The sequence below is a fragment of the Corvus moneduloides genome, chromosome 3 (genome assembly GCF_009650955.1).
Source record: "Corvus moneduloides isolate bCorMon1 chromosome 3, bCorMon1.pri, whole genome shotgun sequence".
Taxonomy (NCBI): Eukaryota; Metazoa; Chordata; class Aves; order Passeriformes; family Corvidae; genus Corvus; species Corvus moneduloides.
In genome coordinates, this window is record NC_045478.1 from 88,079,337 (window position 1) to 88,095,261 (window position 15,925).

Below are 15,925 nucleotides of genomic sequence, written 5' to 3' on the forward strand. Positions count from 1 at the left end.
CACCGCTGCCTCTCTGAGAAAAATGTCTTGAGTAATGGACACAAACTCTTTTTATCACTCCCACGTTGTGTTACTTATCTGCATGGTGGCCAAGGGAAATGTGACCCAGTTGCTAAAGATGACAAAAAATTATACCTATGAACACATCTTTTATATTTGTTTGGTTTCAGATTTTTCGCTTGCTCACAGATGCAAAAGAGCAATCCCTGTGTATATGCATAACCAGCTTATGTAAAAGCCTGACCATTTCAGGTCTGTGACTGTGTTTGCTTTCTGTTTCTGGACAGCAGCAGAGAAGTTACTGGTGCTCTGCTTGCTTGTAATGTTTCTATCATTACTATCAAACCCTGGAATTCCTCATTGTTTTCTGGTGAATTTGCTTCTTAGTAACACTTGCTTGATAGAACCCCTTTGGTCATTTTAATTTTCGGTTTGATCTTGCTCTCTTGCTCGCTTTCACTGTTATGATACCACATCCTCTTGTGGGCCAAAAGCATTCTCTGATATGAAATGCCATGAAATGCTCTCATCTAAAGCAAAAGAGTCAGGAGGAGGAGGCAGATATATTGGTAAGATAAAAGTAAACATTTAATGCCACTATAGTTTGATTTTTTTTCAGACATCATATTTTTGACAATGTTTCACACCTCAGATACCACAAAAGGGATATTTTTTTTTAGCCAGCAAACAATAAACTTTACAATTTTAATGGCAAAAGGTTCAATGCATTTGTTGACAAACTTGGAAATGGCTGTGACTTTCCACATTTTGAACTTGTCCTCATGCTGTTCTTTCTTCTTTTTTCCCCATAAAATTTAGTTGATAAAATATATATATATATACTACTGATACATCCTCTTCTGGAATTGCCCACTGATGGGACCAGCAGAGGTTATCTATCAGTTTCTCTCCTCCTTAGCCCTATTTTATACCACTGTTATAATGAGAAAGAACATAGCCACGGACAGAGTGAAATGGATTTAGCAAACATACACTTCAATGCATAGCACTTAGATAAGCATTTCCAACCATGATGTGTAAATAAATTATAAAATACGAGCAACTCTATAAAACAAGAACATCCTGAGTTTACAAATAAATTATATCCTTCATACATAGAATGTGATGTGGATGTGGATGTTAGTAACCAGCAGTTTCAGCTATGGGAGGGAAAGACGTAAAATGTAGAAAAGTTAGTATCTATGCATACATGAAACATATATGTATGTGTGCTACATGTAAATACTCACACACATACATATACAATATAGAGGGTGAATACATCCATATCTATAGTATATAGAGAATATGTAATATAGCTGAAACTGCCTCAAGCACCAATTTATTACCATTATTATAAAGTTTGCTCAATACTTAAGTAGGACCACTCAAAGTAAGATAGTTTTGGTTGTGTTTTATTGCCTGTCCAGGAGGGTTTGAAGGTAGTTTGAAATATTATAGCTGAATGCTACTGAATGCTACTATTTCACTTTCAGCACCTCCATTCTTTGCAGAATCATCATGCCCTTTGTGAGCTTCAAAGTGTTGCATAAGTGAGCACGAGACTGCTGTTCATGAATTTGGTGGCAAAAGGGTGCTACATTTCCAAGGAAAAATTTTTTTGTTGTTGTTTTGAAAGGTTGCTTGAGAAGGAGAAAGAAGAAAAGATAAAGACAATAATAAAATGGTTTATTATTTCCAGGAGTAGGTATGGAAGCTCAGATAACCCTGGGATGAGTGCACAATAAATGCAAGAGAGAGAGAGAGATTATTAACTTTGTATTGACAAATCATTCACAGTTTTGTTTGCTATAGTTACTTGGAAACCTCTCTCAAATCTTAGGATAGCTAGCAACAGCCAGCCTCATGTCTTCAAAAACTGCTGTGTGTTGCCAATGCAAAAGCCTGTGGAGTTACAAAACAGAGACCATGAGGATGTGAGGATTAAGCAAGGTATGCCACCACCCATGGATTTAAGGAAAAATGCCTCTCTGGTCATCATCCACTCCTATCAGTATTTAATGGTACCAATGCTTTGATCTCTGCAGCGAGCTGGTGCATCCCTGATGCTGTGCAACCATCCCTCCCATCATATGAACTGGCATCAGTCTGTCACTCAGCCTCTGGCTTAGGAGAATTGAATTTGCTTCTGCAATGCAGAAGCTTCAATTTACAATTTGAAATCTGTTAGGACTAGACAGAAAGCTTCATAGACCACCAAGAGTCCGGGCTCTCAGTTGATGTAACTATGCTGTATGCCTCAAGCATATGCAGAAATTGTTGTGTTAAACAGCTCAGATTGTAAAATATCTTGCCTTAAATTCATGACACTGAAATACAGAGTAGTTCATCTGGAATACTTTTACAGGATTTAACAGCCTCTATGTGGAAATTGCAGCAATTTGGCTACATAGGCTGAAGAACCTGGGTAAGAAAGAACCTTTTAAAGAAGCCCTTGAAAGAGTTTCAACCATGAGTTTTCCCTATAGTGTGGCTTAAGCTGACTTCATCCAGGTGAGTGCAAGGGGAATGGTTTTGTAGGCACTCCTTGGAGGAGGAAAGGGGAGTGGTTGTGTTGCCATCTGTGAACAGCCATGCCACTTCCCCACAACAATGTGCCAGGGGGCTGTCTCAGGCTGTGGGCATTTATCTGTGTGGGTACACTTTCTGTTTCCACAATGATTTTTAGCTCGTTAGAGACGCAACAACATCACAAACATTTGTGAAAGGTGATTTTTGTAAAAGAGTCTATATTCTTCACCTGTCATCACATTTGAATTCCATGCCACAGGTAACAGTCCCTATTTTAAGACAAGCCATATTATTGAGATAAATGAAAAAAGTGAAAAAATAAGACCCACACTTCAAGATAGACTGAGTCTGTCCTGTGAGCAAACACGGGATTTCGTGTCTATTACTCCCAGCATCACTCCCAGGTTTCAGCCTCTATAATTGCCACATTTAGAGATAAAAGAAAAAAATGCCAGTGTGTATCTTTGATCCTTTTTTGTACATTTTCTGCAGCTGTCACTAAGAATCATGTCAGAGGATCATGGCATTGCTTGTTATGAGTTACTATTTGATGGACCCGCAAGTTTCAGAAGCTAGGATTTATGGCAGTGGGTCTTCCAAGACTGGATGGGAAACAGAAGATGTTCAGCAATATCCCTGTGTGCAGCCTTTACACAAAATGAGGGGGTGTCAAATAGGGAAGAGAAGCATGCTCTTCTACTATATAACTAACAGTAGATACCCCAAAAATGGCAGGTGGATGCATTTTCCTCACAACTGGTTTTACTCTGCTATAACTCTCCTGATTCTTAATGCAGACATGCCTCAGTTTTATCAGAGCAGGTAAGATGAGAAGAGGACCAGTAAAGACCTAAGAAAGAAGAGTACTAGTTTCCTTCCTTGCTTTTCTGTAAAGTAATACTTTGGGTTACTTAGATCTGAATGAATTGACAAGGAGTCATTTTGAGGCAACTGCAAGGCATGCATGGTGAAAGAAAAGACGTGTGACAAATGTACCAGGAATTAGGGCTCTCCCACAACCCTTAGAGCACAAATTGACCCAGCACCCAGAGTCAGCACAGCTTCTGCCTGCTGTGAGAGCTCACACAGACCAGAAGGACATCTGAATCCAGAGCACAGCCAAAGTCTCCAGCCTAAGGTTACACTTGAATTTATGGCTATAAAGCAGCTCCTGTCCCTTGTATGAATAAGGTTCACGTATGCCAAGAGGAGCAGTTCTCAGAAAGAGCCCGCACGTGCTGGTGGGGATGTGGAGCAGTGCTGGTGTTCCACAGCCGTCACACAGCCTGACAATGAAGACTGTGATCCCCTGTCACACGTGCAAACAAAGAATTAACCTTCAAACCTAATTACATTAACACTGCTGTTTCCTGCCTAAGCTGTCCCAGGGAAAGAAGATTGATTTCCGAATGTGCAAATGATGAAACGTTACATTCATGTTGCTCTTGTGTATTTTGGGCAACATGATGCCTTTTAAAAAATCAGCATAAAAACAGCATTATGCTGGCAATGCCTTAAAGAATGGGACTTCCTGGATGACTTGCAGGTATATGGGTCTTCTCTAAAATGCTGGCTACTGCAAACTAAGATCAATTTCATAATAAGGTCCTGAATGTTTTGATTTATCTGTTTTGCAAATATTTGAATTATAATAATATAAATTCTGAAGTAAAAAGCTGTTTTCAAGAAGAAAACATTTTAAAGTTGTCAAAGTGCCACAAATTTTTCATTCCTTTTTATTATTAAGCCATCACAACTCTTAAAAACATAGTGGCAAATTCTGAAATGAAATGACAGAAAGTCAAGAAATAGAAGATGCATATGGATTTTAGGATATGAATACTAGTATATTATGGGAGTTAATGGCTACTGTAATTAGGTCTTCAGAAATAAAATAGACGTAAGTACTGTGATTCTGCTCAATTAGTACATAATTTTTAGTATGCAAAATTCATCCTTGGCATAATCAATTTGGTTTCAGGAATCAATTTTTGTCCATTGTGATAAACAGGGTGAACATATGGTCTTACTCTTTAATGCAATGGTTAGGTACATGTGCTTTTTGCTATGCCTCCTACGCTACAGAAGTACCAAATTGAGAGTCAATGAATAATTGAGTTAATGTTGGGGAGGAATATTACATGCAATAGGTATTGTACATTAGCTCTGAAATGTGTCTGCTTGATTTATAGAAACATCACCACTCCTGTGTAAGTCCCAGACTGTGTGCAGGGACAATTGCCTTGGCTCTCTGCAGCTATACTCAATCCATGGGGCTCTGCAGAGAAGAGATGGCCTCCAATGAAGCAATACATAATAAGTGCTACTGAAATTGCTATAAAGAGAATAAAGCCAATTAAATTGCATTGTTTGGGGGGGATTTTCAGAGTTGGTTGGCTTTTTTTTTCCTTGAGAGGGAAAGGGATATGTCTTTAATACTTGCTTAGAATATAAGTTTCATGATAAGAAATTGCTGTGGAACAGACTAGGAAGTGACTTTCACATAGGACCTTTTTTCCCCTTCCATATAATCCTATGGATTGTAAGTAGAATTTTCTACAAAATCCAGCGATAACGGTAATAGAGTAAGATTTGTTATTACAAGTTGCAGAGCACTGAAAGAAAACAAAACTATACAAATGTTATTTCTACTTTTTAAAAAAGCTTTTCTGTTCACCTAACCACTAGAAAATCTACCAGTATTATTTTTCCATTGGGACTTGCTGCTTGGGGTATTGTAAGACAGCATTGATACAAGGTAAAAGAAGAGTTGCACTTAACTACAGCAGTTAATTGATGCATTTTGAGTATATTATATAAGAGTCTTATTTCCTCATAAGCAACAGGGAGGTAGCACAAATGTATGTGAGAGAGGAATTTTTGTGAATCTGCTTATTTCAATATAGAGGAATAAGAAACCTAATTCAACAAAATAATTCTTCATGCTCACATGTAATTAAAATGCAGATTTTGCACATTTGTTTATGAAATACAAAGGATGTTCCTTCCTACATACTGTTTCGTAGATAAAGAGGCAAACTAGTAGAATATTTGGATGTGCATGGAGGTGCAGACCCTTGTCCTTTTGATGTCAGTGTGAATGTTGCCATGGCTTCAGCTACTGGGGATTAGTAAAGATGCCATAGCCAACAAGCCTGAAGCGCTGTATCTACTCATTTGCTTTATTTCCAGATGTGCTGAGCTGGGCAGAGACTGCACTTCCCAGGTACATCTGTGACTATGGACACACTGGGCCAGGGATCAGAAGCTGACAAAACATGTTTTGCAGTGGTATATATTGTAAAGAGGCAAAACTAAATTTTACCAGTCATAGTCTCAAGAAAGAAAGAGTAAATCACTCATTTTTGGACTGATAAACATGGGAACCCTTGGACTAAAGGGTAATTTTCTAGCAAGTTATTAGCACCAGAAAAGGAGTTAGGATCAAAGTACCTCCTCATTCATAACTCCAGCCAGTACAAAGCAAAACATATAGGAACAAGAAAACAAGTTATGGGAGTTGGATCAAATTGAAAAGGTATTTACTTCACAGTAATGTCACTTCTCTCTCATACACTGCAAAACCTACAGGCTGGGAAAATGACTGTTCTCCAGCCTATAAGAGAGCACAGAAGAGCATTTAAACAACCCTTACTCTCTGCTAGAAATATTTTTGTGTCATCTGGGAAAGCTGAATTTCTCTTTGAGTGGCCTTACTCTGGTAACAAGAAAAGACAGTTAACATTTATTCATATGCTGTACTGATTAAGAAATATCTCTACAAACACAAGTTACTTAGAAACAGCAAGTCTGAAATAGGAGAAAACACCAAGAGAAAAACAAGCTGTAAATACATTTCAAAAGTGTATTTGTTTTTTTTTCCTTTTTCTTTTCTTGACTAGCACCATCTGTACACAATAAAGTATGAACATAAATGTTTGGATAACAAAGATTTGCAAGGCACTTGAACAGTTTTTCTGGATAGGTTTTCTTTTAACGAACCTCTCAATGGAAGTCCCACAGCCACCTTTCCTCCTTCCTCAGCTAATGCAGGGAAAGAAGTGTCTTCTGCCAGTAGTTCTTATTTACAGACATGTCCTTAAAAGGTTCTGCAAAGTGCTCTTTTAGGCTAAGAGTATCAACAACCTTCTATCTCCATTTTCCATGCTTGTTCTGTTTGTATTTTTAATACTACTTCTCTGTATAGTATAGCAAATCTCTCATACACACAGCTGAGACTTGACTCCAACCTTCATCCTCATTCTTTTGTCTTTGGGATGCTGTTTGGAAGGGAAAAGGAGGATGGCAGAGATGCGCATTGAAATTCTCTTGAGGTTCACACTTTATCGGCGTCTAGAGGTGATGTCAAAACAGGTGATCATCATGAGATGGGCCTTGCAGAAGTTGACACGGTTTTCTAAACGCTCAGTCACACATTCCAGGGCCTCTAGGTATTCCAGAGAATCCAGCTCAAATACCTGCTCCAGATCAACTGTGAGAAAGAAAATACAGAGATAGGGAAAGTAGACAAAACTTAGTGATGGCTGGTGGGAGAGTCAGAGCTAATTCAAGTCTTCAAACCCATCATACATTATACAACATCATTATACAACATTATCTGGGGCTTGCCACTGTCATTAAAAGTTGCCTTTTCTGTTTAACCACTATCAAAATGGCACAGCAGCTTGTCCATAGTGAAAAATACTTTAAAGCTGCATTGGATGCTTTCTGGAGTGATCTGCTCTGCCATCCTCACCAGAACTGCAGATGCCTTTGCTGTGCTCCATCATCCTCCCAGCAAATGTTGAATGCTAAGCATGCTGACTTTCTCACACATTCTGCTGACCAGAAAGAGCTTTAAACAGCTTCTCTCTCCTGGGAGGGCAATTCCTTTGTTGAATTCAGAACTTGGAATAAAAAACAAACCTCTAAGCTCCCTGTTCCTCACACCTCTCCCTATTCCATGTGATTCTCTCTAGACCACTCAAGCAAGGCAAGGGAAGGTACACACATCAATCACTCCAACACAGGTGCCCAGCAGCTTCCATGGAAGCCAAGTGTGAGATACATTGTCTGAGCCAGTACTTCCCATCTTGTCTGGTCCCTGAGGCCTGTGCAATCCTTCAGGCTTTCCGCATTTACCACACTGGAATCAGAAGCAAAGGCATCATACAGTAAGTGGACAGCAATGTATAGCAAATTCTCTCTCTTTAAAACCGTCCTTTTTAACTCTCTTCCTTTATAGTGTTTCTGAAACCTGTACTGTGGTTTTTTTGCAGGATGTACCAGTCTGGTGTCAACTTAAGGCAACTGTCAAAGGAAGAGGTAGGATGTTGTAAGGGAACACACCAGCCAACCTCCTTTCACCACCTGCAATTATCCTAAGTAAACTTTTGCACATTGTGGGTTTCTTTCTAGAACTCTTTGATATGAACTTATCTGCTTGCTAATACTAAAAACTGTTGTATAACTACTGCAGTACTCTTCATGGTTTTTTCCTTAGAAGGGCTGAGGTCCTTCTTCATTTGAATGTGAATGCCCTTTAAGCTCTCTGAACTTTACACATCTGTAGTTATAAAAAATGGGCCAAATTCATTTTTCATGTAAGCCCACTGCTGCCAAGGGACAAGTTTGCTCCACAGCGTTATTTTGTTGTAGGAGAGCAGATTTATAATATTACTCATATGTTTGAGTGATCTGAGGCCAAAAAAAAAATCTCATTTTCAGGAGCTGTGGACTGAAACGTGTGAACGTTAATCTACCAATGGCAATATCCACCACTAGAATGCTGTCCCATTTCAACATTCAGCTCTCAGGCAAAAAGGATTGTTCAGTTCTACTGTCAACATTTAATAAGAATTATAGGAACTAGTTCTAGAAAGACAGTCAATCTAAAGCTTGCCCTTAGGTCATATATTGGTTCATTTTAGTTTACAAACAGTAGCTTACATCTCACTCTTACCAGACACTTCTGCTTCCCTCCATCCCCCCTATTAAACAAACCAAAGGAAACCTATGAGTTCAGGCAATAAAACAGTGTCCTTACATTCACTGAGCCACTTATTAGGATCCAGCATCAGGTACTGTTTGGTCACCTCCAGTTCTCTCATTAACCACTCATACTTGGCCTTGACCTCAGCGATTCTCTGCTGGCGATGCTCCAGGATTTTCAGCTTGGCATTGAAACATATCACCTCCTGTCAGCCAGGAAAAAGCAGCAGGGAAGAAATAGGTGAAGAGGAGAAGAAATACCCAGGTCCATTCAGTGAAATGATCTTCCAATCAATAATACTGACAATGAGCCATTTATTTTGGAAGCATATGAATCACTGCATGAAATCATCCATCATCTGCTTTATTTTTATTGCTTTTGTTTGGTTTTCATGTTTTCCATCAGTGAGCTTTGGAGACTTTGCAATGGTAGTTAATAATAAAACATAATAATTAATAACAGGCAGCATCTTGAAATTAGATTAACTGTAGGAAAACATTTCTGTTTTTTCACCATGGGTTGGCTAAGAAAATCTGAGCTCTTGGGAGTAGGAAATCCATTGCTTGCTGCATTGAAAGCCTAAATACACCCCTGTGCTTGGTGCATAAGTAATGCATTAGTCATATTTTAAAATAAAAGAACTGGTAGCAATATCAAATTTGAAACATCCTTAAACAAAGGGAGTATGTTATGAAAAGCTCTAGCAATTCACAGTCATTAATAAAGAAGATATATTTTCTGTAGAGATCTGGGGCACAGTAACAGCATGAAGTGCAGCGCTGGAGACAGCCAGCCTGGCCTCGCATGACTTCTGAGGGGTGGCAGCCACCAGGACGTGCAGCAAATGAAACCATGCTGACAACTGTGCTAGCATGGAAGCAATTCCAGTAACAGAACTATCCTCATCCAAGCCTGTGTGAAGGTCTCAACGCTATTCCACACTCTCCTCTGTAAACAAATCTGCTGTGTGGGTGAATTGCAGTGGAAACCCCATTCCAACAAGTTTCTCCAAACATCACAAATAGCCTCAACAAGTGACAGGGGCTAGGAAGAAAGAGTGCCTTAGAATAATAAGAAAGTCTATAATCCATCGTTACTCTAAAATGCTCAACTTCAGATACTCCTCCCAATCTTGTGTTTTAAGTGCTGACCTTTGCAATTTACGCCACCCAGGAGATTACATGGATTGCACTCACCTTGCTGTCCCCACCTCGCCGTCGCTGGAGCCTCTCCACATCATCTATCTCATAGACTTTGATCTCAAAGGGCTCCCCCAGCCCCCGCTGCCCACTCCTCAGTGGCCCATCCACCCAGCGGACCCCGGGGCTGTTGGCAGGCTTCCTTGCTGGGGCGGTGGTGTCAAGGGATAAAGCTGGAATAAGCCTCCTCCTCTGTGAACCTGCAGGTGGAGAAAGTGCCATTGCATGTTAGCGCAGTTATTGCTTCTCCTTTCTATTGCAGAGAAGTCTGCAAATGATATATATTTGGCCTTCTCAGACATAGAAGAAAACAGAGGGAAAACCCAGGGAGGCCATGGGAGCTGTAGCTGCAACGTGCAGCACCCACTCACCATGAGTGAGACCCTCAGTGTTCTTTGGTTCCTGACTCCAGGATTTGACACTCAGAGGGCACATGTACGCTGAAGTTCACAGAGCCTGTGTCTGCTCCCCATTGATTAGGTCTCAGCATGTACAGGTAAGCTGATGAAGGACCCATCCAGCAGGATGGAACTGGTCTAGCTTAGCTTTCCTATCTCTTTACTGGTACTGGCTCTTACAGTCAAAGGACAAGCATTAGCCAGTCTCTGCACAGATCATCTCCAGGAGAGGTGTGGGTTTAGCTTTTTTTAATCACAGCACAAAAAGTGCTTTGACAGTCAAGTTCTGTTACTGTGCTGGAGTTGGGTGCCAACATAGCACCACCTAGGCCTTTGCACAACACTTCTGTAGGCTGGCTGCAGCAGTAAAGCCAGTAGAGAGGACAAAATGCCTGCAGTAAGTACATCCAAGCTTTGTTACATTTGCCTTGTCTCTACTCAATAGAATATTCCTCTAGAACATTTCCCATTTACGGACTTACTGCAGCACTGCTGATGGGCAAGACAGGAGCAAGACCCAGAGGCTGGAGGAAGGGTCACTGTGCCTGCTTCCATACCAGTGCTCATGCATACTCATCCTGCTTTGCAGCACCAGCACAGCCAGTGGGAGCACTGCAATAGCTGAAGATGTACATGGTTGATAAAGCCTATGCTGCATGGAAAGCGTCTGCCACGTGAGATACCAAGTCAGGGCCTACAGTAGAGCAAGGAGGAAAATGTATGTCACTGGCCTAATGACAGTGGTTTGTTGCGGGAAAGAGCAAAAACACACAAAAAAAGAAAAACAACTGGTTGCATTTCCTTGTTTGGTTTAGTACAATCAGAGCAATGGCTTGGTTTAAAAAGAAAAAACAAAAAAAACTAAACCAAAAAGTTTTGCAGCTGACACAGGGTCTTCTCTAGGACACAGCAGGGATAAAAAGGATGGGGGAAGCCAAAAACAAAAGCTGGAGCCAGCAAGTTTGAATGAAACTATTAACTGACTCTCTTGGCTGCAAGTACAAAAATGATGCCAGCCAGCAGGGAAGAGATGCTGAATGATCGTGCAGATTTTATTTTAAAAACAAGATAAAATCATTCATAGGAATTTCACACATTACATTTATTGAGACTTGAATGTAAATAGTTTCAACATGTCTGTCAATTTGGTGCTTCAATAAAAGCTAAGAAAAGCCCAAAATGTCTATGGATTGCCTGATTTTTGGATTTGCAAGTAGCAAAGTATTGCCTAGTTTCATTCATGGGAGTCTGCTTCTGTGCTGATTTTGAGAACTATCACATCTTATCCCATAACTTCAGAGTACAACAGTCTGTGCTAGAAACCAGTAGGTCTGTGTTAGGGACCAGTAATTAACCTTTAAATTCTAGCTTTAAAATGGATGAGAATGGTCTATTGGAAAGCCTAGTCTACAGAGTTTTTATTTGGATGCATCTGAGATAACTAAATGCAGGAAAAAGAGAGCGCAGCCAGAGCTGATTGACAGAGAGCTCTGGGTAGACAGGGAGCCCTGCAAGGCCCATTTATACCTAACAACCTAAGATCTGGATTGCCCATCCTATGACACTTACCATAGTTGTGTTTATTGCTCAAACTGCAGCCCAGCAAAAAAACTCATGCCAGAACAAATGAAGCCTTACAAATACCAGCAAGCAGGAGTTATTTTAGTTCTGTGGTACCAGTCACTGGAAGACAATGTCAGCATTCCCCTACCTTAAATGCATTTCAGTTAATCTCTAGATTAAACTGCCTGATCAAGAGAAGAGTCAGATCCTGATAAAAGGAAAAGCAAGACCTGACATATTACCATAGCCAAAAACTGACAACAACAAGAGAGACAGTTTGGGAAGACCCCAAAAAGCTGCAATGCTAAGGGTGGCTCTTGTCAGCAGTGCTAGAGAAAGGTAACCAAATGCTGAGAGCAGCTGCATACTTGAAGGGGGGGTGAGAAACCATGGTGTACTGTTCAATTTTGTTACATGCAGGGATAGATCCTGAAATAGGCTCAGCCCCTCCTGGGAAACAAGACCTCCGCTTGCTTAGATGGGAAGGGCCCTGAGTATCATCTTAGCGGCACTCAAGATCGAAAGGATTCAGGCATTAAATATGTTTTTAAATATTTTTGAGGCTTTTGGCCATGGTGTCTCACAGGAGCAGTCTCTCAAATTTTGTCTGAGTGTAAATACAATCTCTCTGCTGTTTGACAAGTTTTAGAGACAGCGATATCTACAAGCATCAGATCTGACCTTCTGTTTAATGCACCCAGTGCTGTTAATTATTTTTACTTTCTGCCCCACAATAATGGTCACATCTCCTTTCCTGACATGCCTTCAGATTAGCTCTAGCATTTCAAGAAAGCAGCTGAGCAGACTGGAAATTCCTTCTGCCCAGCTCTCCATGCATGGCTGGATTATGATTAAGGTAGTGCCTTTTGCTGTGATGCTTGATTGTCTTCCTCTTTTCCCCACTGTGGCTGTTAAAACCATCTTCTTGTGCAATGAGGCGCTTCTAAGCCAGCCCACTGGAAAAAAGTGACTCCAGCCAGAGTGGAAGTCCAGGTCCAAGACTCTCTGGGAATGCAGGCAGATGGCTCCAATGCACCTTGCCACGAGAACAGCATCAGGCTCCTACTTGGGAGCAAAGCAAAACAGATTGCTGGGGTATGAAGTAGAAGGATGATGGTAAATTTTTCTGCATTTTGTTCCCATTCATATCCATTTGGCTCAATGGGAAGCAGAAGCCTGCGGTCTAGAAGGAGGGCTCCAACTTGAGGCTTCGTTTAATAGCGCTTAGCCCTTGGTAGAGAAGCAGCTGAGACTGCAGCAGTGGCAGGAGACATTAACTCATTATGTTTTTCTAGCCAGAGCTCGTGTCTGGATCTCTTGTGGGTTATGACAACAGGCCAGGCTGCAGCTCTGGGTGCACTGGGGCAATGCAGCAGGGCAGAGCTGCCTCACACAGCTGCCTCACCACCCTCTGCCAAGGGGCTCCTTTGGCACATGGGCAACCTGCACAGGGCTTCCACTGGCTACCTCTGTGTGAGACACAAAGGAGAAAGAGATGTCTGTTTATCTGAGCCCTGAATGCTGACTCAGGATGATTTCTGTGAGGCTTAGAGTGCTTTGAGGAGAAATTAAAATGAAAGATCTTCTTCCTCTTTCCAGTAAGGCAAAACTGGATCTAGTTTGTTCTAAACATGCACTGTTTAATAGGCTGTTTATTAGCCCAGTGTCACAGTTTGGTGCTGGTTAGGTGCCAGCACCATGAAACCTATTTGCCTCTGCTATAGTTGAGCAGAAAAGGCAAGCAGGAAAAGGAACTTCTCAAGGTCTCTTCTTCCTTAAATATGTACATCACAGAGGCATTACCAGCTTGTTTAATTGGCCTAGCAACCTGCCCATCAAACCAAGTTTCCCTAAACTGCTAAACTACTGCACCCAGGTACAGAAAATAATGGTGTCTTTTGATAGGAGACTTCTGTCACTGACCTGTCCATTCAGTCCCTGGGTTTTTTTTTTCTTATTTTACCTGAACTGGGATCAGTAAGGAGATACAGCCTAAGCAGAGCTTTGGGTAAGTGTCACAAAGCAGCTAACAGCTTGCTCATCCATAACACACAACAATTAAATTGTTAAAATTAATGCAGCTTTCCATTCATATAGAAAATATCCATCTGAAGTCCCACATTTATTGGGTGCACTTGATGGAGTTAGGGTCTCATCAATTTTGACTGTATAATAAATAACATGTTTTCTGGGAATTACAGCACACCACTCCTCACACTATTCCCCACATATGACTCATGAAGAAAGTGGGCAGCCAGGCAGCTCAACAGGAGCAGCTCTCAGCACCCTCTCACCTCTGCCCCACCTCTGCAAACTGCCTGACCCTCCCACCATGTAAACAGAATTCATTCCTCCATTAAAAAAAAAAAAAATTATACCAAAAATCAATCTGAAAGAAAGCCAGTAAAATGAACCCAGGGCAGAATAACCACACATTCATTTATGACCATGCAGTATGTAAAGCAACATGCCATTTGCTGAATGCCCTGAAGGATATGTTTTTTGCTTAGTTTGAATTTATCCACTCTCAGAATAACCCCTCTTGAACCTAGCTTGAGTATGAATAATCAGGCTGTGAAATGGCCATGAAAATACACAGGATACAAGATTTGCCTTTGCTCTACTTTAAGCTATAGGTTAAGGTTTGGCCAGGTTAAATTTAAGATAAAGAGAGTAGCACAGCAGTGAAGGTGTGCAGTGTGAAAGTAGATCTGAATGAAGAGTGGCACTGAAGCCACAACATATTTCAGGAAAGGTAAGCTCAGAGGAGCCTTAAGGTATAAGAAATACAGACCAAGGAATGTGAGGGTAACTTTAAGGATAAGAAGACACACTGACCTCAGCAAAATTGCCAAACTGCATAAGGATGTGTGCTCATAAAAGTATGTGTTGACCAGGGCAAAAGCTCTAAAAAGTCTGGTTTTGCTTAAGTACTGTATATTTTGGAGTGTTCCCCTTAGGCTGCTTTCCAATCACACATTCCAGAATGAGCATCTTTTCTGTGAAAAAGGTAAAGGCAAAAACTGCAAATAAAAAATATTAATGAAAAACAGTGTGATGCATATCTCTTCAAAGCAGGATACATCCAAATGGGATGCAAAACAACTGCTGTCCTAGAAATTTCAAGGTGCTTCAAACAGAAAATTAAAGTGTAACTTGATATATCATAGTTTCAGAAGTTTATAGTGTGTGCTCAAAGGCGGGATGTGGAGCCAAAGCTATTCCCCACAGCACTTAATGTTATGGGATGTAAAATTGCCTTTCTGTACAGAACCTGTTCTTCAGCATTTTGGTTTTTCTCACCAGACAGTCCAGGGAAATTACAAAAACCAGACCTAGCTAACTAGAGAAGTACCCGTAAGCTCACACTCTTCTTTCTGTGGCTTTATTTCCGAGAAGTATTGTGCCTCCAATAGCAGTAGCACCAATGTCAATTGTGGCATCAAACTTTGCTTACTAGCTAAGATTATTTATCCTGTTTCCCCTGCTCCTCGCTGTCTGACAACAGGGCTCCTGCTCTGTTTGAGTTGAAAATGTGATGCTGACTTTGCCTCTCATTCTTATTTCCTAGTGGGATCTGCCCTTATGGTCAATTGTCCATGACTGAACCAACTCCTCCCCTTTCCTTTGACCTCCTTTCTCCTAGTTTATTTTATAGTGCACTTTGCCCAGTGCAGAACACACAGCTATTCACGCATTTTCATACAGTTTGCACTGTTCCCCTCCTGAAGGGGAAGTCATTGCCAATGTTTTCGAGTGGAAGGCCCCCCTGATGATGTGGGGACTTCACCAGAAGTATTTAGGGTGGCCATCTTGAGGTCAGTATTCCAAACACCAAAGAACCAAGGCATATATTGCCAGAAAATCTAAACAGCATTCGCTCATCCTCACAACTCAGATTACACAGATTGCACAGAAAGGACCATGTTGCACCCAAACACCTGGAACAGGATACACTGAGAGGATCCATCATTCAGAAGAAAATTTTCTATGTCCATCTCACTGTAAAATAATTCAGGCCATATTCTGTATTGACTGTTATGCAAGCCCACTGCTGTGAATTGATAAGAAGTACAAGGACACTTGAGACAAGAAACCACTATTTCCTGTATAGTGGAATAAAGCAATGCTTGTTTATAATATTCCATCCACACCTATACTAGATATGTTTCTGTACCGGTATGAGGAATACGCTGACATACAGCCAACTTCTAATTTTTTTCTGTTTGTGCAGTTCATTT

The 15,925-nt window shown here is 40.8% G+C and overlaps 1 protein-coding gene across 1 annotated transcript in view; it reads right to left on the minus strand.

Moving 5' to 3' along the window:
- Positions 1-564: 564 nt before the first annotated feature.
- KIF26B (kinesin family member 26B) overlaps positions 565-15,925 on the minus strand; it is a 285,388-nt gene continuing 270,027 nt past the window's right edge. Inside the window, exons 13-15 of the mRNA XM_032102636.1 lie at positions 9,721-9,923; positions 8,579-8,729; positions 565-7,024 (exon numbers count right to left, since the gene is read on the minus strand). Coding sequence (XP_031958527.1) covers positions 6,876-7,024; positions 8,579-8,729; positions 9,721-9,923 — 503 coding nt within the window. The 3' untranslated portion in view covers positions 565-6,875. The remainder of the gene's footprint in view (positions 7,025-8,578; positions 8,730-9,720; positions 9,924-15,925) is intronic.